This window comes from Rhamphochromis longiceps, linkage group LG7 (assembly GCF_057381845.1).
Source record: "Rhamphochromis longiceps isolate RC_006_pf linkage group LG7, R_longiceps_female_GT1.1, whole genome shotgun sequence".
Taxonomy (NCBI): Eukaryota; Metazoa; Chordata; class Actinopteri; order Cichliformes; family Cichlidae; genus Rhamphochromis; species Rhamphochromis longiceps.
In genome coordinates, this window is record NC_140563.1 from 68,202,438 (window position 1) to 68,224,741 (window position 22,304).

Genomic DNA, 22,304 nt, shown 5'->3' on the forward strand with positions numbered 1-22,304 from the left:
TTGACAGGGAAGCACTGCTGCCCGGCTCCCAGGCAGGGACGTTAGGGGCCCAAAGGTTGTCTGTGAATACCCCACAAAGCTGTGGTGGGTCTTGAGTTAACTGCACAAAGCGATGCTAAGAGAGGTGTGTAGTGGAACCTGGGGGCACAAAATGCTTGTCCGGCTGTATTTGTAAGACCTGCGACTGATTGGCGACCTTTCTTTGTCTTTTCTGATTGACTGCAGGACAAGAAGGAAGAGCCTGCTGCTGTGCTGCTTTATCAACTACTCCCCCTGGAGGATCATGTGATAGTGTTACCTTGTTTTTTCTAATATTCCTGTGCAGCTTTCTGTTGAGCGAGGAGGAGTGAGCAAGCTTTCTAATAAGCTTTGATTCTTTTCCTCTAAAGAGACGTTTAGTGAAGAAATTACATTTTGTTCCAGTAGATATTTGTTTTACTCATTCATTATTTCACTTTGCTTTTACTTCTGTGCGGGTGTTGATTCTTTTGGTGTGCACATACTCTGTAGCAGCCTTTTTATTAAAAAAAGACGGAAAGCTTTTGTTGAGCAATCATCTTAAAGCCGATACATGTGGTTCAGAACTAATTTGTGTGCTATTAATTTGGTCACAGTCGCTTCATTATGCATCTTTTTGTCATGTACAAATACAGTCATCTCAAAGACAGGATAATAAACTTTAGGGTCCATCCAAGACTGGACCCTAAAAATTCTGACTGCTCTAAATGTCCCTAAAGGATGGAAAAACAAACAGCACAAGACACAAAATGTTCACCTTGAATCATGTTTGAATTTTTGAGCCTTATTTGCCTCTTTGCTTTGTTTTGATTAAATAAATATAAAAGACAGTTTTTGTGGTCCTTTTTGTCTTTATTGAGCCTAAATCTCATTGGTGTATTTTCACAGTTTATGTTCCTGATTCTGCTCCGATTGGGCGGAGCAACCAAGTAATTTTATCCAGCTTTTATTTAGTTCAAAGCTCTGTTTCAGCAGTGTCATTATCTCCAAGTACCAAAATGCAAATGAAGAAGTCAAAAGAAAACAGAAAAGTCAAAAGGCCCCAGACACCGGCAGAGGAAACAGCCTAAATTATTCCTCTTCTATCTTATATTTGTCATGAATATTACTGATGCTGCCTGCTGTCAGCTGAAGATTCTTTGCCCTTAAGAACTTTATAACCCGGCTGCGTGTTCGGGTTTGTTTGTTTTTGAAATTTGCATTTTAACAGTAGAGAAATAAAAAGTTCTTTAAACTGAATTTGAAGCCTAAAAAAGTCAAACATGTATTAAATATCACACGAATGAGTCTGTCTGGGAAAAAAGAATGTGATAAAACAATCTGGGGAATTGTCAGTTCAAGCTGGGAAATGAGACGGCCGTCTTGACTGGATCAGGAAGGTCATCCCGCTGGAGAGCAGCGAGCACAGAGCTGAATCAAGGACTGAAGGAGTGCAGCTGAAGGCTCATCAGAGACAGCAGAATCAGTGGAAGCAGTAAGGTGGTGTCTGGAATATGAAGTCCTTGAGAGATCCGATTCCATCCTACTTAGCCTTGTAAGCCATTCCAGAGCTGAGAATTGAATCGGAGAGTGAGTACAGGAAGTGGCTGGAAAATTCAGCGTTGGGGGGCTGAAGAGAGTCCAAAGAGTCCAACCAGAGCCAGGACTACAAATGAAGTCCTTGATCAAGTAATATGCAATTCAGCGGATGTTGACCACAAGGCTACGGGGCTGTGGTGGGATGATAACTTTGGCAAGTGGGACAGCTCTTAAGATTCATGGGGGGATGTTGGCAGCCTGGGCAGTGATCACACACAGAGGGAAAGAGCACTGCTGTTGAAAAGCTGAGCAGATCACAAGATGTCCTGCTGCAGATAACGTCTGTCCCCAAGCAGAGATGCTGTTTGTCTATTTTTAACTCTTCTGCATTCAAACCTCGGACATTTTGTGACATTTCTTTGTTAATTATGTGGTTCTTCCAGGAAACAGAGTAGGTTTGTGATATAAAAAAGAAAAGTTGAAAGATTGCAAAGCAGACATTTAAAAATGTTCCTGTTTTAAAAGACGATTTTTATTCATATTTAGTGAAACAGGATTTAAATCAAAGTGGGTTGCAAAGCAGCTTGCAGAAAAACATAGTCCTTCACTCAAAAGCAGGGCATAATTTTTTTTAGCAGGTATCTGTACTTGTTGTCTCTTTTCAGCCATTAAGGTGGACCTTTAGGGTTCCAACGTTCTCTTGTTTTTAAACCTGAGACACTTTTTAAGGAGTCATGTTCGACTGTATGAGCAGAACCCCGGACTGCCGCTTAAAGGTGTGAGCTGTGTCAGTTTAAAACACCCTGCATAACTGGATGGTCCATCTTCAAACTCATTCAGAGCAGACAGGCAGGAAGAATTCAGCACTGACATTTCTGATGAAGTGTGTGAAAAATGTTTGGAAAACAGAGTCTCTTAAAATGCTAGGCATATTCTGAGTCGTCCACTGATTGCACTTCTCTGCCACTAGATTACATAAAATATTCAAAGGGATTTCACCTCTGTGCATAAAATGTTTGACGAAGGCAGGAACTCTTTTAGTTTAATAGATTACAGACTTTCTGAGGTTAAAGTGAAGGATTAATATGAAGCTCGGGTTGTCTCCCTATCCACAATGAAGAAGTCTGCTACACTCCAGGAACATGGGGCAGCCCAAACGTTTGTCACGAGGCTCAAGGATTTAAGAAATATACCACAATCAGAAAAAAAGCAGATACAATGAGTCAAGCCATTTACCTGACAATGACAACAAAGTTAAAATGATTGGTTAATGGTCTAATCGAGCAACAGTATTCTAAGGTAATACCTTTCAAATATGATGTAATACAGTAATTTCTCCTTAATGTCAGAAAACACCAGCGTTCTTAAATGTTAGATTTTCTTTTAATTTACAGTGGCTTGCAAAAGTATTTGGCCCCCTTGAACTTTTCCACATTTTGTCACATTACAGCCACAAACATGAATCAATTTTATTGATTTGCAGTTATTTATTTGTAAAAAATGTTTGGTATCATGTATGATTTTCGTTGCACTTCTCACATGTACACCACTTTGTGTTGGTCTTTCATGTGGAATTCCAATAAAATTGATTCATGTTTGTGGCTGTAATGTGACAAAATGTGGAAAAGTTCAAGGGGGCCGAATACTTTTGCAAGCCACTGTACATATTTTTGTATATCTCTACCTTTCTTTCCAAAAATCTAGAAAACAGATGTTTGAAAAAAAGTTTTTAATAGTCTTATCGAAAGTTCTTAAAGTTTAAGCATTATCAATATTAGCTTTAATTTCACGATCACTGTGTCACCAGCAAAATCTGAGAAGAACTGTTTTCTGACTCAAAATGAGATCTTTGCAAAATTGTGTGCTTGCTGTATCTCTGTCTTATCTAACAAAGCTGGGCACTCGGTTAATGCTAATGAGGCAGAACCTTACTGATCCTTTTGTGTTATTATTGATGTGAAGAAGACAAAGGCTGAGTGGAATGAGAAAAATCAGAGCCTTGCCTCTTCAATTTGTGGACTGCTAGAGGCTGTCATCTAAATGCAAACTACCACTGGCAGTTCCACGAGGGAGAAAACATAAACCTGGCACTGTGGCTCACAGTCATGCATGTTTGATCAGTTCAGGCCCACAGATGTATACGATAATAACATCAGAAATTCCCAGCATTAGAGAAGGGGGGGGGTGGGGGGCTCTTTCATCCTGCACTCTGATTGTTCTTGGGCGGTAAACCTCGCCTATGGCTGAGTTTTTTTTTCATCCGCTCGCACATATAAACACAGCGAGCCCACACAGATAAGCCTGGAATCTTGATATAGGGGGAAATCTGGGATCCACCTAATTAGTGAGACCTTCACATCAAAGAAAGGTAAAGGCTGGAGTGTTCACACGGGGAAGCGCCACGTCAGCCGAGAGAAAATTATTCTCTCACAGCTGAATATTAAAACATGTAAGGTGCTCTGGAACTCATTCATTTAGCTGCAGATCTCCAGATAGATTAACCCCAGCCTCCGTGAACTGCAATTAGTTAATATATCTACAAATTTATGGCAAATAAATTAGTTATATTTGAACAACATATTAGCCAGGAGCAAGTGATTTAAAAAGATCCGTTTTAGAAAAAAAAGAAGTGTCTAATAAAATAACTTCACTTTCTGTGTTTGACATTTTTAACTTCATTTAATTTTTTGTAAACAATAAAAATTCAGAAAATAACTTTTTTTGTGTTGTCAAATGAAGATGAAGTTCCATCTTATGTTAATGGAGCAGCAGGTGTGCCATTACGTCATCTCTCAGCATAGACTGAGCTTTGAACTACAGTACTAACAGGGATGAGAAAGAGATACAGGGAGTGCAGAATTATTAGGCAAATGAGTATTTTGTCCACATCATCCTCTTCATGCATGTTGTCTTACTCCAAGCTGTACAGGCTCGAAAGCCTACTACCAACTAAGCATATTAGGTGATGTGCATCTCTGTAATGAGAAGGGGCGTGGTCTAATGACATCAACACCCTATATCAGGTGTGCATAATTATTAGGCAACGTCCTTTCCTTTGGCAAAATGGGTCAAAAGAAGGACTTGACAGGCTCAGAAAAGTCAAAAATAGTGAGATATCTTGCAGAGGGATGCAGCAGTCTCAAAATTGCAAAGCTTCTGAAGCGTGATCATCGAACAATCAAGCGTTTCATTCAAAATAGTCAACAGGGTCGCAAGAAGCGTGTGGAAAAACCAAGGCGCAAAATAACTGCCCATGAACTGAGAAAAGTCAAGCGTGCAGCTGCCAAGATGCCACTTGCCACCAGTTTGGCCATATTTCAGAGCTGCAACATCACTGGAGTGCCCAAAAGCACAAGGTGTGCAATACTCAGAGACATGGCCAAGGTAAGAAAGGCTGAAAGACGACCACCACTGAACAAGACACACAAGCTGAAACGTCAAGACTGGGCCAAGAAATATCTCAAGACTGGTTTTTCTAAGGTTTTATGGACTGATGAAATGAGAGTGAGTCTTGATGGGCCAGATGGATGGGCCCGTGGCTGGATTGGTAAAGGGCAGAGAGCTCCAGTCCGACGCCAGCAAGGTGGAGGTGGAGTACTGGTTTGGGCTGGTATCATCAAAGATGAGCTTGTGGGGCCTTTTCGGGTTGAGGATGGAGTCAAGCTCAACTCCCAGTCCTACTGCCAGTTTCTGGAAGACACCTTCTTCAAGCAGTGGTACAGGAAGAAGTCTGCATCCTTCAAGAAAAACATGATTGTCATGCAGGACAATGCTCCATCACACGCGTCCAAGTACTCCACAGCGTGGCTGCAAGAAAGGGTATAAAAGAAGAAAAACGAATGACATGGCCTCCTTGTTCACCTGATCTGAACCCCATTGAGAACCTGTGGTCCATCATCAAATGTGAGATTTACAAGGAGGGAAAACAGTACACCTCTCTGAACAGTGTCTGGGAGGCTGTGGTTGCTGCTGCACGCAATGTTGATGGTGAACAGATCAAAACTCTGACAGAATCCATGGATGGCAGGCTTTTGAGTGTCCTTGCAAAGAAAGGTGCTATATTGGTCGCTGATTTGTTTTTGTTTTTGAATGTCAGAAATGTTTATTTGTGAATGTGGAGATGTTATATTGGTTTCACTGGTAAAAAGAAATAATTGAAATGGGTATATATTTGTTTTTTGTTAAGTTGCCTAATAATTATGCACAGTAATAGTCACCTGCACACACAGATATCCCCCTAAAATAGCTAAAACTAAAAACAAACTAAAAACTACTTCCAAAAACATTCAGCTTTGATATTAATGAGTTTTTTGGGTTCATTGAGAACATGGTTGTTGTTCAATAATAAAATTATTCCTCAAAAATACAACTTGCCTAATAATTCTGCACTCCCTGTAGTCCTCCCGTATTGGACATAAATTGTTAAATTCAGAATTTATCTTAAAATCCTTTTTACATACAAATTCTTGAATAATAGGTCGTATCTGAACGGGAGGCAGAGCCTTCAGTTTTCAGGCCCCTCTTCTGTGGAACCAGCTTCCAGTTTGGATTCAGGAGACAGACACTATCTCTACTTTTAAGATTAGGCTTCAAACTTTCCTTTTTGCTAAAGCATTCAGGCTACGTTCACTCTGCAGGTCTTGATGCTCAATTCCGATTTTTTGATCAAATCCGATTGTTTTGTCTGCTCGTTCATACTACTAATAAAATGCGACAGCAAACGCGCTCTAGTGTGAACGCTCAAAGCGGCCGCATGCGCAAAAGAAGACGTCACACACAACGCGCTCTGTTTAGACCCAGAGCAACAGCATTGTTTGACTGATGGCCCTTAATATAAATACTTCGGACTTGCCGTTTCCCAATTTTTGCTTTAAGTTATTTTGTTATTTACATAATAATGTAAATAACCTAATAATTATCCTTATTGCTGTTTAAGAGAGGAGCGCTGCTTCAAAGGATAGCTGCAGATTTCTGTCAGAATCTGCAGATTATACAGAACAAAGAAAATGTTCACGTTTCTCCAACGTTGTCTTCTCAACAGTTTCACTGACATCTACACGGGATGGCCAGGAAGCCTTCACGATGTCTTCTCCGGCGCTGATAATTGGCGTCTGTCTTGTGTCGGTGACGTAAAAGACGGATTTAATGCGAAGTGACCATCAAACAGCAGTCGCTTTCTAAAACATCAGATATGTATGGGATTCAGCACCACATACGAAAGTGACCCAGATCAGATTTGAAAACATCGGATTTGTCTGTGTGTACTGTCTTTCTATGGTCTCCTTTTCTTGTCACCTCTAAACCAATCGTGGCAGATGGCTGGCCCTCCCTTAGCCTGGCTCTTTCTGTTAAAAGGGAGTTTTTCTTTGTGCTAGTTCATAGGGTCAGTTGATTGTTGGGGTTTCTGCAGAATACTACAGGGTCTTCTACAATAGACAGATCAATCACTTTCCATGAGTTGCTGTTTGGAGTGGAAACTTATTATATTGTGAGAAAATGTATTTTTAGATTCTGCTTTCAACAATTCTGTTGGAGTGCAGTCTATACAACAGGCTATTTCTGTACATACATGCCAACATACGTGCACCTCATCATGTAATTATGTTTTGCCACCATATTTGGCGATGACTAGGAGCCCATATAGAGAATATGAGATTATAGAGGATTACTGTGATAACAGCCAGACAGTCTCTCTAACATAAAACACCCTATAATTACTGGACTTTGATTCAAAATAGACAACACTGCCGATAATTGCAATGGATGGTAGAGGCAATTATGCAGATCGAGCAGTCAGTGCTTTGTGGGTAATTATACAGCAATTTCTCAATTTCTGCAAAAAGAAATGTAGAATCTTCCAGAGGGTGGCCGAGAGTCGGAGCACAGGAAGGAGCGTGGAAAATAAAGGTTTAGGAGGAAGGTGTCAGCAGAGGAAGACAAATGAAAGAGACGGAGAAGAAAGTAACACAGAAGAGCAGAGGCGTGCCCGCTGCTTTGTCATTACTACAAGTGAAATCACATGCGTTACTGGGAGCGTTAATAACACTGGCACAAATACAACAGCGGCTATTATGGCAGTGACGAGCGGCACAACAAGAAACATTTAAACACAAAAACACATTGTCAACAAAGTGTGCTTAAAGAGAGGGGAAAGTGGACGGAAAAAGCCTCGTTCGCTGGCTGAGCTCTTTTGTGTCTCAGCCAAGAGTGATGTTATTAGCCACAGACAAATACCCCCAACTGTGGCAATACGTAGGAGGTTTGTGTCAGAGCTTCGTACAGGGAGGGAGGGAGGACTGGAGTGGGTGGACGAGTGGAGGGTTAGGAACCTTGTAAGTGTCTCTCGTCGAATGTGAAGCACACAGCAGCAGCAAATGTTATTTTGGATCCAACCCAGACAGTAAGATGAAGCACGCTGAAGAGCAAAAAGCAAGGCAGCACACACAAACGTGTTACCTGCAAATCGATGTTGAACTCGTGTGTGTGCGTGTGTGAGACATTCTGGCGGCTGTCAGAATGATTAACGGGTGCAAAGCAGTGTTTTTAAGAAAGGACCCCGAGGTCGCAAAGTGTCCTCGGCTCAAAGAGGCTGCTAGGAAGCAAAACAGCACTTGACAGAAGAGCTGACGTGTTACGGAGCTCAGCTGCCCCAAGACTGTCACGTGTTACACACAACCAGTTATGCTAATGGGGTCAGTAATTAACTACTGCTCTCATTACTTAAGGTGCTTAATGGATTCATTAGGAAGTATTTCAACTGTGTGTCAACATGCTCGTCTCTGGCATCACGCGTGCTTGCAATTATTTAAACTCCAGCCTTAAGAGTGGGTTATTTCCAGGAAATAAAAGTGTCCTCATTAAAATGCAAATACATGCGACTTATCAGATTACCTGCTGTAACTAGGAAGCAAGGTTTAAATATTTAAACTTTCAGCAGGAAATGCAGGCAGGCCAAAATATCCCAAATAGTTGGAATAACGAATCTTTAACCTATAGTCAGTCTATACCTCAGGTGGCACATTGATAAGCCTTCTAGTTCAAAGAATTGCTCCTAAACTGTGTGACAAGTGGGATATTTGTGAGCATGCACTGCTGCGAATTGTTGTGGAAGTGTCGGTTAGCGAGTGTCCACGGGAATTTGAAGCCGGAGTAAGGAAACTGGAACTGTCGGGAAATCGATGTAGAACACGAATTTCTGTCAGTGTTACGATCACGAGAAAGTAAATAAAATAAAATCAAGACAGCGGTACGAGAGTAGCTTTTGTAATAAGGAAGTGCTCTGAATATGTCAAATCTCAAACTGTTTATTAGTCCAAACCAGAACTGTGAGCATTTCTAAGTAGGCATGACATCATTTTTAATTTTACATAACCAGATGTGATACTATGAGTTCATACTCTGTTATGAACATGATGTTTATTAGCATCATTTTAATATATAGACAAGTAAAGAAGGTCACTACTGCTCCAGTAATGTATAGCATTTCAGTAATTACAGTTACCTTTCCTGAAAAACAGGGAAAGACTTTACTTTTGTCCGATATTCAAACAATACAGCACATTTACATCACTGATTATAGTTCAGCCCATAAGATGAACGGCACTCTGTGCTCGTAAGCAGGAAGGAGGACTCACCTTTAGCAGCTTGACAGCGATGAGTTTCACATCAGCTGCTCACAGTGTGATGGTGTTGGATCGTTCTGTTTTTGTTCACCTTTTCCTGTTTTATTTTGAAAACATTGGTTTCTGTTCCTGTCAATTTTTATTCCTTGCTTTGCTCATTTTCCATCCTGGTTAGTTGTTTGCCCCGCCCTGATTAGTCTCACCTGTGCTGGCTTCCACAGTGTATACTGCCTATGCTGCCTGGCACCTTTGCACACCGCACGTGTAAATATATTCTTTTCTTAACGCAGCCGTTCACACCAACTGCGTAATTTTGCAGGATGAATTTGTGATTTTGTTTTTTCAGATCATCTCATGGGTGACGTTCAGGTAATGCTGCTCCACACGTCCAACACTCAGATCTGGATTTGATGTAATCAAGGTGGAATTTAATCAAAACTAGAGCTTACTTCATGAAACGGAGCCAAGAAGACAAAGTGGACGGTGAGGGAGTCAGTGTTAAAACATTCAACCTTAAAAATTACATGCAGCTGCCACTTGGCTTCAAATGAAGCAGAAAATGTAAAACCTCAATAACTAGTAAATGTCCTTTCATATTTCTGGAATGGCTATAACTGGGAGCGACGTTGCTAGTTATCATTATGATGCCACTTCATCTCATACTGACTGACTTATTCACCTCAGCTGCTTAAGATGACCGTCTTTCCCCCGTGCGCCTGCTACGTACACTGGATTATATTTTTTATACAAGTATTTTCTGTATCGGTTTCATATTAAAAGCCCTCTTCAGCTTCATAAACCGGTTAATATTTTGAGGATATTCTCACAGTTATCAGAGTGAGAGAGTCATTTCTCACAGGGACTGTAAGAGATGTTAAACTGTCGCCGTTGCAGAGTCGTACTGTACAGCAGATTGAACTGTCAGAAGTGATTTACTCATCAGTGTGCAGCTAAACAGTGAATCCATTAAAAATGATGGCAGCCTGTTCCAACCAGCACATTAACTCTGATAAAACCGGCAGTTTTTGACAAAATGCAAAAGTTACTGAAAGTCATTCACTCAATTCTGCAAATACTGTCAGACAACAACGACTGTGGCACACACAACGAAGAAAGTCACAGAAAATGCGTCTCTTAAGCCGGTAAGAATGATGGACTTTAATCTCTTGTTTTACTTCTTGAGTAAATTTTGTGAATATCAGAATAACAGTGAAACACACCTGAGACCACTCAAGCCAAATAAGCTGAAATCCTGAGAAAGGGAAAGAAAGCAGATGAGACCTGGAAAACATATTTAGTAAACCGGAAAGCTTATTTGTCTGATTTGTTACCATTACATGCAGGACTGCCCGCTGCCCTCACCCTGATTCAGGTGCACTTTCTAACTCAACTCAGCAATTAGCACTAGTTCTGCACTGATGGCCAGAGACAAGTTAAAGCTGAGGGTCACCTTCAAATGTAAACACAGTATAAAAACTTCAGCAAGTCTTTGAGCTGTCACTTGAAAGCCTCATGCAAAGAAATCAATTTAGATTAGAAAAAAGATTTGCTGTTGCTCACAAAGCACGAGATGGATATACAAATCTATCACCACCAAGTGTCAAGAACTGAGTGAGGAGCATCATCAAGAAATTCAAAGAGAGCCACAAGTACAGAACAAGCCTGACAGAGGTAGAAAGAGAAAGACTTCAAAGACTTTAGGAAGAAAACTAGGGAGAGATGTGTTTAACTACCCCAGACCCTGCAGAGGAATAGACTGTGCGGCTGCACACCAAGAAAAAGTCCACTTCTGTAGATAAAACTAAAGGTCTTTGGCCACAGAGATGCTACTTATGTTTAGACAAGGGAGAGGCACCACAGTCCCCACAGTGAAACACAATAGTGGAAGTATTATGCTGTGGATGCGTCAGTGCTTCTGGAACTTGGAACTAGTGACGGTGGAAGAAAGAAAGATATGTGACAACTTTAAATGAAAACTTCAAGCAGTCAGCAGCAAAACTGGGTCTGGGTCGTTCTTCTTCTTGTCCTGTTCAATACGACGACTAAAAACATACGCTGGTGCTGGTGAAGAACTCCCTCCAGAAGCTGATTCTGTTTATCTGGATGCTACATTAAGATGAAAAGACTTTTTGGGATTTTCTTATCTGGACATTTAAGCATGCGTCAGACACCAAGTGAACGTTATGTACTGGCCTGCATGAAGCCCTGACTAGGATCCCATTGAAAATCTGTAGAGAGAACAGGGGACCACGGTCCATGTCAGAGGAACATCAAATCTGGAAGAGATGAGAGACTCAACATAGAAGAATGGGATGGGATTGCTCAGGAGGCGTGTGTGAGACTTGCTGAGAACGACAACAAATTACTGCAGGCTGCCGTCCGGCAAAAAGGACACACAAGTAGACTCGGTGCTGGAATGAAGAAGTGCAGGAAAATATTTAAAGGAAGAGTTTAGCAAAGACAAAGTGGGATAACCAGGCAGACAGGAGTACTGGAAGGTTAGGTGTACAGGAAGGAGAGAGGTGGCAAAGGAAAAGGGTTACAGAGACTTGTATGTAAAGCTGGAAGGTTTGGTGAGGACGAGCTGAGATGAATGCAGATCTGCTGTGGCGTTCACAGGTGTATAAGCTAATGTGTGTGCTGATAATAAAAGATATCATTTCTTCTTTTAATGCTAAGGATGGAGCACGCTTCTTATCCTGCTCAGCTAACAGACTACAGTTTACTGTGCTGACAGTAAGGGCCGAGAGGTGACGGCTGTGACAGTCCAGCATATTGACATGAAGAATTAACATGAAAATGGCTTAAAAGTGTTCTTTCTACTTAGAAAAGCAGAAGTTCTAGTAATGCTAGTCTGTTACTAGTCTGTGTATGTGAAGATGACATGTGGCTGTCTTTTCACAACCATTTAGTAACCAACTGGATGGTGATTAAACACATGAAAAAACACAAACAATGCCAGACCCATTTAATTTCTTTGCTGAATTATTCCGATCAACATTTCTCACATTTCCTGAGACGGTTTGACTGAAGCGTCTCACGATTTCTGCAGATTGTGAGAATCTTTCTGTGATATTTGGTTCTGTAGATGAAGAAATCCCCAAGTTCCTCACACAAATACTCTGAAGCATATTGTTGCTAAACTATTTGCTCACACAGTCATTCACATAGTGGTAACATGTCCACATCTCTGCTTCTGAAAGACTCAACCTCCAGTGAACCTCGAGAGCATCTCACTGCCGAGGGACTCCTCTATCAATCCTTTATCTGAGGCCTGATTTGAAACTATTGGCAACAACAGTGTGAGCTGCATATGAAAGTTCCAGCTTGAATCAGTTGTACACAGAAACATCAAAACCCTCAGAAAGCAGCTTCAAAGGCTTTGGACCGATCTTCAAAGCGCGCAGCGCAGTGTTGCATTTTAGCCGCTGAATTAAACATGTTTCCAAGTCATGCAGCCGTAACTGGAGCACTGAGGTGTAAGCTCCGTAGGTCAAAGTTGTCCTCATGAGTTAAAGTTTATCAATGATTTATATACGACATCACTAAGAAAGTGACACCGCTGAATGGAAATGGAAAGGAACTGTGTGAGGACTCAGGCTCTCTCTTGACATTAGGTTTAAATGTGTTCAAACAGAGAATGATTTTTAACCATCGCCTTTGTTTATATTGGGTTATTCTGGGCTACTGACTAAGTACTTGTGATAGCAAAGCGGAGACGTTTGTGTTCTTTTTTTTTCACATTTCCAGAACGCATTTTTATCATGCTGTTAGTATTTACAGCCAGATAAACAATGAATCTCTCTCTCTGTTGCTGCAAGTGAAGGATTACCTCATGATCTTGTTCCCAAGTGATGGGAACGTGGAGCAGGAGATGAAAAGTCGGATTGGTGCGGCATCAGCTTTAATGCGGGCCTCGTATCAGGCTATTGGGGTGAAGAGAGAGCTCAGCACTGGCAAAGCTTCCAATTTAGCAGTCATTCTGTGCTGTAACCCTCACCTATCGTCATCAGCTCTGACTGGTGACCGAAAGAATGTGGCCAAAATGAGTTTCCTCTGCAGGGCGGCTGAGCTCAGCTTTACAGATAATTTGAGAGAAGAGCAGCTCCTCCACATGGAGGTGGTTTGGGCATCTGAGGTGATGTCTGCATCAGTGGTCATCACTATGGAAACATATTGTAACGTTCACAAGAACCAGACGGTTGGGGTCTCAGTTTGTCCGTTTATTCGGCACATAAGCCAGCGGGTTGTTAACTCAGGGGGAAGCGCTCTCGAACTACACCTCTCTTCAGCCTGGCACACACCCAGAACAACCAGGTCCCCCCACCCCTTCCTGTACACCACCCTCACTACTTCCTGCAGCCCAACCAAACATGAATCTTAAAGGAACAACAACAGTGTGCAGAGAAAACCAACATGTCACTGTCCAGTAACACTTAACCATCGTTACAATATTTATAAACTCTTATTTGGCCCAGAAGTGTCTCAGAAGTGTCTCTTATGGAGCAACTGGGAAAGTATGTATGTATGAATAAAATGAAGACTGTGATCTGTTCTGATATTCTAAATAATAAAAGAAACAACATGTCAATAATAACTTTTATATTGATTTTGTTTTGATAAAACATTTTAAAGTTTGTGGATGAAGAGAACCTTGAAGAGACGTGCACCTACGCTCCTTCTTTTCCGAAGCATTTGATGTGCTAAGGTGGCAAACCGAGCTCACAAATACTGCTGGATATTAGCAACGACTAAAACCCAATGCTATGCCAGCAATTCTGACCCTCAAGAAGTCTTAATGTCCTTAGATAGCGAGTTTAATCACTTTAAGAAACATGAAAGAAGGAATATTACGAGTAATGTAGCCCTGAAAGCCAAGCAGTTGTCACATCCTGAGCTTCCTGATCACAGAGGAGTGTCGGGTCACTCAGCTCAGCAGTCTATAAGCCAATTAGACCCCTCCTCCACACACACACACACACACACACACACACACACACACACACACACACACACACACACACACACACACACACACACACACACACACACACACACACACACACACATCACTCTCTCATGTGATGATCTTCTCTTTGATGTACAGTTTGAGTAATGTCTGTAATGTTGTTACGCTCGGGTTCAAACTGAAACGACTGAACAGAGATGTCTCAGCACTCGATGTCGCCGGTCAGATGGTGTTTCAGTGTAAACAACAAACGCTGCTCACAAGTTAAAGGATTTTATGTTTCTAAACTGACACAAAGTAAGACAACTGTTTGTTTTCTAAAAAGCATCAGATCCTAATTGCTGAAGTTAAAGTTAATCTGCAGGACAACCTTTACAATCTCTTAATCACAACATGTCCTGTCACGATAGTATTCATGTGATTAACCTGCATTCAGTAAACGTGACGTCTGAACTTGACAGTAAGGTGCAAAACGTCTGTGCGGTACCATTTCGACAATCCTAGGTTGCCTTTTTTCTCGCATTATCGTGTTCACAGATGCCCGCCCACTCTCCGTGACAACAACCCCCCCGTCAGCCTTCAGACTGAGGCGTAAAAAGCTGCACATGCATTCAGACTCAGAGTTCCTTTGAAGGGATGTGACCAATCAGATTTCACAATGCAAATACCGATCTCTCCTTTTCATCACGAAGATGATTGTGGCAAATATTTGTTTCCTTCGACACTGTCAGAAAAAACACGTTTCCAAGAATGAGCACGCAGACGAGCCACTACCTCAGACGCCTTTACTTTGTGGTTGTTGCTATAATTCCTTTTAAGGTGTCTTGGTTTAATGTCAGCCTGCATGAGGATTATTCCTTTCACAATGACCTTTTATTAAAGCCTACAAGAAGAAAGTATGAAATGCTAAAAATCTAACTTTATTTATTTTGTTTTCTGGCGCGTTGTTGTGTCGATATTCACAGCAAAGATATTATCGTTAACATTCACGCAGCAGAATTTAGTTCAGGTTTCACTGAGCAGATTCTTATTTCTACTTGGATTAAGTGATTCTGTGATGTAGTCACTGTAGATGTGTTTCTTTGTTGATCGGAGCAAAGACAAAGTGCGTAACCAGAGCGCTGCAGGTTTAATTAAGCACCCCTTTATTTAGCAGAATACCTCAACCACTTCATCTCTTTTATCCACCCGGGTCTTTGGAATTAAATCACCTCACTGCCAGCCTTTCACACGATTAACTTTGTGGCCTAAAATTCAAATAAATATGTCAGAGCCTCTGTGGCTCTCTGGAACTGAAGGTTTGCACCTGTCTGACTGATGAATATGTGAGAAAATGGGTTACAGCACCACAAGTTTGTTATAGCAGTCAGAGTGACGGAGGAATGCAGCGATCCCGTCATGAATCAGCTTATAAATAGATTATTTCTTCCATTGTGTGCTGAAATTCTTCAACCGCTGCTGCAATAAAAGAAGGAAAAATATGCCTTCTTTCTGGGAATTACCTATAATATTCTCTTTAGTTTACACTGGTGCAATCAGTGCAGTTTAATTGTTTTTATATAGCACCAATTCACAGTAAGAGTTGCCTCAAGGTGCTCTACGATATTACAGAGACAACTCTAACTAATGATCCGACATGAAAGAAGGCAGTCTGGGATATTTGCTTCATCTGTGTGTTAAGGGGTTCCTCACAGGTACAGGCCCGTGGTCTGAATAATCTTAACAGTGATAAGTTGATGATATTTAAAATCAAAGCATTATTTAATGCTGAGACTTGTAGGGAGAGGGTCTAATGGACATGTTGGATGAAGGTGGAGAGAATCGAGCAGTGACATATCTGTGACATGTGTGGGGAAGCTATGATTTCTTTTTCTCTAATGTTTCACATTAAATTTTAAAGAAATTCATGGAGAAATCCAGGGCTCAGAGGTTAATCCTGTTTTCCTCCGTCGATGACGCATTATAAGATGTCTCGGCTTCACAGTGGGCTTCTTTGATACAGTAAGAAACTACGTAAAACGCCGTTTCCAGTTCACGTGTTACCTTTGTGAATTCTATCAGAGAGACAAACCTGTCTGATTGATTGCTTTAAGCCTGCAGCACCACTAACTAACACACTTCACTGTGGAAGCAAAGCATGGAGTACGAGTAGCTGGTCATATGTTACTGAAGGCAATAATTATTTAAATTTTGCTACAGTACTTTTAGATTGATGTCCCCAGTGTTGTGTGGTCCGGTGTTCTAAATTTAAACGTTGTTAAGAAAAGGAGGATCTATTAAGTGTTCAGTTTCTCCATGCACCATATATCAGGACTGAGAGTGTGATTAAAGCGATGAGTGGACCTATTAACATTTTAAGAGAAGTCATTTGAGTCTCATTATGACTTGAGGCTTTATAGGTGTTAGCGGGGCCTGCAGTGGTGGTGTCGGGTTCTTTCTCCAGCTTCAGGTGCCACCCTTTTGTACACCATCCTGACAACACCTGAAATGAACAGGGTTCATGATGCTGGGTGGCTGGGCTTGTAATACACTTATGGTTTACACCAGTTTACACTGTTATGAAGGGTTAAATTAGCTGTGGAGACATAAAACCTGTGAACATGTTGATTTCTGCAGTAAAGCTACAAATCAAGGGAGTGCAGTCTCCACCTTTCTCAGTGGCGTTATTTTTCAAATCCATATGCCTTATGGTTATATACTCGTATTGTTTTCTTCAGCTTGTAGCCATTGTGGAGTTTTGAAAGCAGGAGTAAACTGTCCATTTGTTGGGAACTATTTTCAGCTTGAATTGGTGCAAATCTGGTGTTGCAAATGCACCTGCATGATCCCTTTCTTTAGAGGAGATTCTGAAAAGTTGTTATTGCTATTTATATGCCATTAGCATCGGCCCTGTGCTATATGCTGAGACAATCTGGTTCTCTTGTGGACCTCACAATGTCTTTGGCTGCAAATGTCCTTAAAACTACACTCGCTGCCAGCGTGAGCCAGCAGCTGCACGGAGCTTGCTTTAAGTGAAAAAAGCTGCTCACCATCCAGTGTTGAACTCCACGTGTGCGTCGAACAAAGCGACAACAGGGGCAGAAGCTGCCCTCCAGCCGCTCACTCTGGACCTGATCAGTCCTTCCTGCTTATCATGGCGGACCACCTTGATGAACCCCGGGCCGTGCTGAGCATTGGTCTCATCCACAAAGTTCTGCAGATGCTCCTTTAGCTCCACTGGAGAGAGACACACACAGATTTAAGCATATTGTTAGCAGAAGTAGGATCTCTGACATCTGTTGTGTGACTGATCTAATCGACAATACTCCACAAAAGCTCACACATGCTGTATTGACATAATTCCACATGCTAGGAAAGGCAGTGCAGGAAGACACCGGCTGAGTTAAACTGATGAGCAGCAGTTGTTAGTATGCAAAACAGCAGGATGGTGATGATGTTGGAGCTCAGTCCAAGCATTTCATTTGCGCCTAAAGTTATAAAATTGAGACTTGAGTATTTCTCAAGGAAAAAGATGAGAACAAAAAGAAATGATGATATTTCGTCACAGGTGTAGTTTATGGTCGGAGAGTGGAGCCTCTCCTATCTGAAATATTTACAGCAGCTGTGACCGAGACAGTCGATCCTGGTGGTGTGGCTGAGTTTCTGGAGTTGACAATGGCTGCTGATCCAAACGCACCTCAAATGTAGTCCAGTAGCGAGTATAGCAGCACCCTTGATGTGCATCTTGCAAGCCTACCATCTTTGAATGAGGTGATTTTTAGACAATCGCATGCTTGTAACTCTGTGGCAATAATCTGAAGAAACAAAAGGCCTCTGTGCCAAAGGGAAATAGTTACCTCAGTTTTGTACAGAAGGAACAATCCAACATTTTTCTTTAGAAGAACTGACGGCTAGCCAGGCCTGACTATTCAACATCAGAGTTGGACCTCAAAAACCTTCTGGTCCTGTAGCCTATAAGAATATCATTTTTCGTCTGGGTCTCTTTAATGACGTTTCTGCTGTTTATGGACTCAGTCAGTCATTCTGGATCTTACTGAAAAATAAATTCGTTGTATTTTATGATTCTTGGTCTGACTGTGTTTCTAGGTTGAGGGCTATCCATCGTGCGTTCACTGTGATTGGTAAGTGAGTTAAGGCTCTTTCACATTATGTTCACTTTTCCAGCCCTGGAGCCATTTTCATTTTTTCTTGCCTCCCTTTTTCTTCCTGAGTGACTTCACACAGACCTTGATTCACACAGACAGAAACATGCACAGAATATTTACGGCACACGTATATGCCATCTGCCCGCAGTGGAACAGCAGACGTCTTCATTTCCTGGTTGTGATTTTTCTGTGTTGTAATCCTGCCTGGAGGCTACGGCTGCTGCTTTTCTTTTTCTATTCATTATTACCATCAGCCTGGATTCTCTAGTCTCTCTGTTTCTTTTTAATGAGCCACAGTTTGCTGCTCACCTGGAAGAAAGATGGGCTCATTTACAACAGGAGTTGGGAGGATCTGAAAAGCACCTTACTGTGCTATATGTACATATGCGATGACTTCTAAGCACTCAAACAAAAGAAAAAAAATGAAATCATTAAATCAAGCCCACCAAGCCCAATTAGCCCGGCCCACACCATGCAACCTGTTTTCATATAAAATATAGCCAAGTGAAGAGGAAGAGCCCTGATTTACTTTACGCTGTTAAAAAAAAATCAATTATGTGATTGAACTGAGAATTTTGAGATCAAAATGAATGATGGATTGATGATCGCCCAACAGAAAATCAATCAACATGTGTTTATATTCAAGACTATACAATATCACAAAGAGAAAGAAAAAAAGTTTTGACTGAACAGCAGAAAAAGCTGTAATATTTAGAATAATGTGGCTTATAAATGTTGGATGATAATTATATAGACAGTTTAACCTGATACCTAAATTACTGTTGACTAATTTAATTATATACTTACTAAATCAACTCATCCCATCAATTCCCACGAGTCTGATGCTCATCCAGTCTCTTTTCTTTCCAAGCTCCTTTGAACGCTCATTGTAAGGAAAATTATGTTTCAGTCAGGACGCTTTCATTGGAGGGGGGTTGCAAAGCAGCTTGAACAAGTGCAGCAACTTTCCATGAGCTTTGCCAGTTGGACGTGTAGCGTATCAGCTGATGTAAGCTGGCAGTGAAATCAGATCATCTGTGGCTGATTTGTGGTTTGCTAACATTATATTTGAATAATATAAGATTAATGAAGATTAATCTTAATCTTCTTAAAGTCCGATTAACAAAAACACTTCTTATGTCAAAAACATTTTTTTTAATATATTAGATGTGCAAGGCCAGTATGTTTAGGAGATCACTGTCGTACTTCTGCAGAGTGCATTACATACCAACCACTGTGTATGATGCTGGATTGAGGACACAAATGCGAGCCATGCCGTGGATCGGCGAGAGCATCAAAAGTTGCGTCTGGAATCTGTTCAAGCCACTCTCCTGGTTTCATGGTTATAGATCGGAAAGCTCCTGTTACCACCAAGACCACTTTGGACTCGTCCAGATCTCCTCGAGTTGTTTCTTCAGCCTCTGGTAGTTCTTGATTTTTTCGTTCCCCTTCTTCCTGCTGTTCCTGTCACATCTATCAGAACTGCAGTCTTCTGTTCCTTGTCAGCCACCACGTCTTGCTGATTAGCCAGCAGCTGCTTGTCCTTTTTAGAAATCACAGTTCCACAAGACCTTAGCTGTGTTGTTCTCAACCACCTTTGGTCGGCTGCTATCAAGACTTTCAGATTTCTAGTCCATATGTTGTCGTTTCTCCACACTGTGTTGTCCCCCTCAGCTTACACAGTCTCAGATTGCAGCTTATATTCTTCATTTATTCTAAATGGGGGACCTGTGCATAGTCTGCAACTTAGATCCTGTCAGCTGTGGTAGACTCCTGCCTCTATGGACCTGCGTATTCGGTCCTGTTGTGGTGCTGCCATGATCTGTCCTTTAAGCCAGCCTTTTCTAGACACTGGTACGATTTCTGGATGCCAGTCATTTCCTCTGTCTGTCGATGGTACATCTCATACGGATACTTAGTTGTCCATGATCGTTGTCCTGTCCCTCATCACCATCTGTCTTCAGCTGCCTGGGGGATTCTTGGAGTAGCTCATCCCAGGGGGCAATCTTCCTGACGTATTTGCAGATGGTAAACGATCAGCGAGTCGATGTCTCACTCATTCGTGGCATACAGCTTGATGTCATCCATGCACCGGAGGTGACTGATGGTCACTCCACTCCATAATCTATATTCACATCTACTTTTAGTGTTGAGCTGAGCGATATGCAGAGCAGCAGCAGGAACAGTCATCATCTTTGTGTAGTCTGCACTCGTGTGTTAAAAGTTGGCCTCCAGTCACTTCTAGACAAATGTCATCAGTGCAGTGAAAAGCACTCCAGTAACCATGTGTGGAGCATTGACTTACAGGCTTTCCTGTGGTCAATCCAGACAGTTCTCGTGTCTGCCCGATCGTAGAGTTCTGGTGTACTGCTCTATCAATCAGGAGCTGGCCCTCTGGTATAATTTTGCTCCATTTATGCCTTTTATACTGTATTTCCATGTATGTTCATATGTTTCAATGCATTATTGCACCTATTTCCCAGTTTTCCAAGCAAAACACAAAGAAGGATGGCTGAAGACTTTTTCCCAGCACTGTATTTATAATGGAATTCATATAAAGCTTTCAAAAAGATTCAAAGTATTGTCATTGTGCCATTAATGGAGGTTTGCATGGCTCAGTGATCTTTGATAAGCCCCCTGAAGTGATATGAACACAGCCTCTCAAGTCTAATTTAGTATTCTGGTGGCAACACTTGCCTGCATTTCCACTTTTGCCTTCATCTGGCCTCAGTTGACCCTCATTTGTCATAATTACACCCTGCATGATCAATAAGCAGCATTAATGATCTTGCACTTTTACTCAGTTATCTTTCATCACTTGCCTTCATTATAAATTACCTCCACGCAGCTGTAACTCATTCCAAAGCAAAAACATTAAATCATGAGCTACTTCCCAAAGAATTGCTAAGTTGAACGTTTGTAACGCATTGGGAGAGAATAATTTGAGGTAAATGTTAAACGTATTCATTCCCTTGCTTGCTCCACTAATCAGCATTCAACCCCGTGCAGCAACCATAACTAAACTCTGATATATTGTATTATTGAAGAACAGAGGAGCAGTGGCAGACCCATAAAATCTGCAGGCGTTGGATGCACGGACAGATTTCTCATAATGGTAATTATAGATTTGGCAGCAGTGAAATATGTTTCATTGTACGTGATGCAATTATTAACACTGGAAGTCTAATAGACAAGCCACATCCAGGCTTTGCCTGTGACTGCTGCAATAAGTCTGACTTTGTGTTCATGCACCAGTGATGCAGCTAATGCCTACACGTGTCCTGATTTCGTGCACCATCCGAGGCAGAATATACGTGGGACATAAAACATGGACCAGTCGAGGCTGTAGCTCAACTAAAGGTGCCAGTGCATGCTGCAGTTATTCAACTCTGGATCTCTGTCCTATAATGTGAAGATAAGCTCTTCATCAAACTGGAGTGACTTTAACTAGCTCTTCATTTGGCTGGCTCTTTTCATTTCACTCTGTGTTTGAACCATTAAACATTCCAACAAGTTGGTTGAGCTGAAATTTTGCTGCCACTTGGGACCAAAGATGAAATCTGCAGCTTCACGTGGCTAAAATTAGCCTCAGCCTAAGATGAGGTTGAAGTTTCATTAGAAAACTTGCATATTGCTCTTAAGGTTTCCATCAGTCTATTACAAGCTAAGCTAACCGACCCCTCATCAGTCCTCACTCTTATTTTTGGTTTTGGTTTTTTAGTTTTCGGAAACACAACAGCTACATATTAGCTAATATATCCTGTCACTCTATTAATCCTTTTAGCAAATTTACACTTTAAAAATAAAATACACATAAAAACAAACAAATAAAAAAATAAATAACTACATATTGCTACAGCTTTTTGTTGTTTTTTACCACCCACGATAACATCCTGTAAAAAATTTCTGCATGACAGAAATTTTGTGTCAAGTTTCATCAGGAAAATTAAACTGCTAAAGGTGGAAACAACAAACTTGAGGGAAAAACACTGTCGAGTACAACTATAGACACGCTAGAGGTGATACGAGCAG

General features: G+C 41.4%; 1 protein-coding gene across 1 annotated transcript in view; it reads right to left on the reverse strand.

Moving 5' to 3' along the window:
* The window catches only part of galnt18a (UDP-N-acetyl-alpha-D-galactosamine:polypeptide N-acetylgalactosaminyltransferase 18a), a 178,217-nt gene that overhangs the window by 53,734 nt on the left and 102,179 nt on the right, over positions 1 to 22,304 (reverse strand). Inside the window, exon 4 of the mRNA XM_085414982.1 lies at positions 17,157 to 17,343. Coding sequence (XP_085271108.1) covers positions 17,157 to 17,343 — 187 coding nt within the window. The remainder of the gene's footprint in view (positions 1 to 17,156; positions 17,344 to 22,304) is intronic.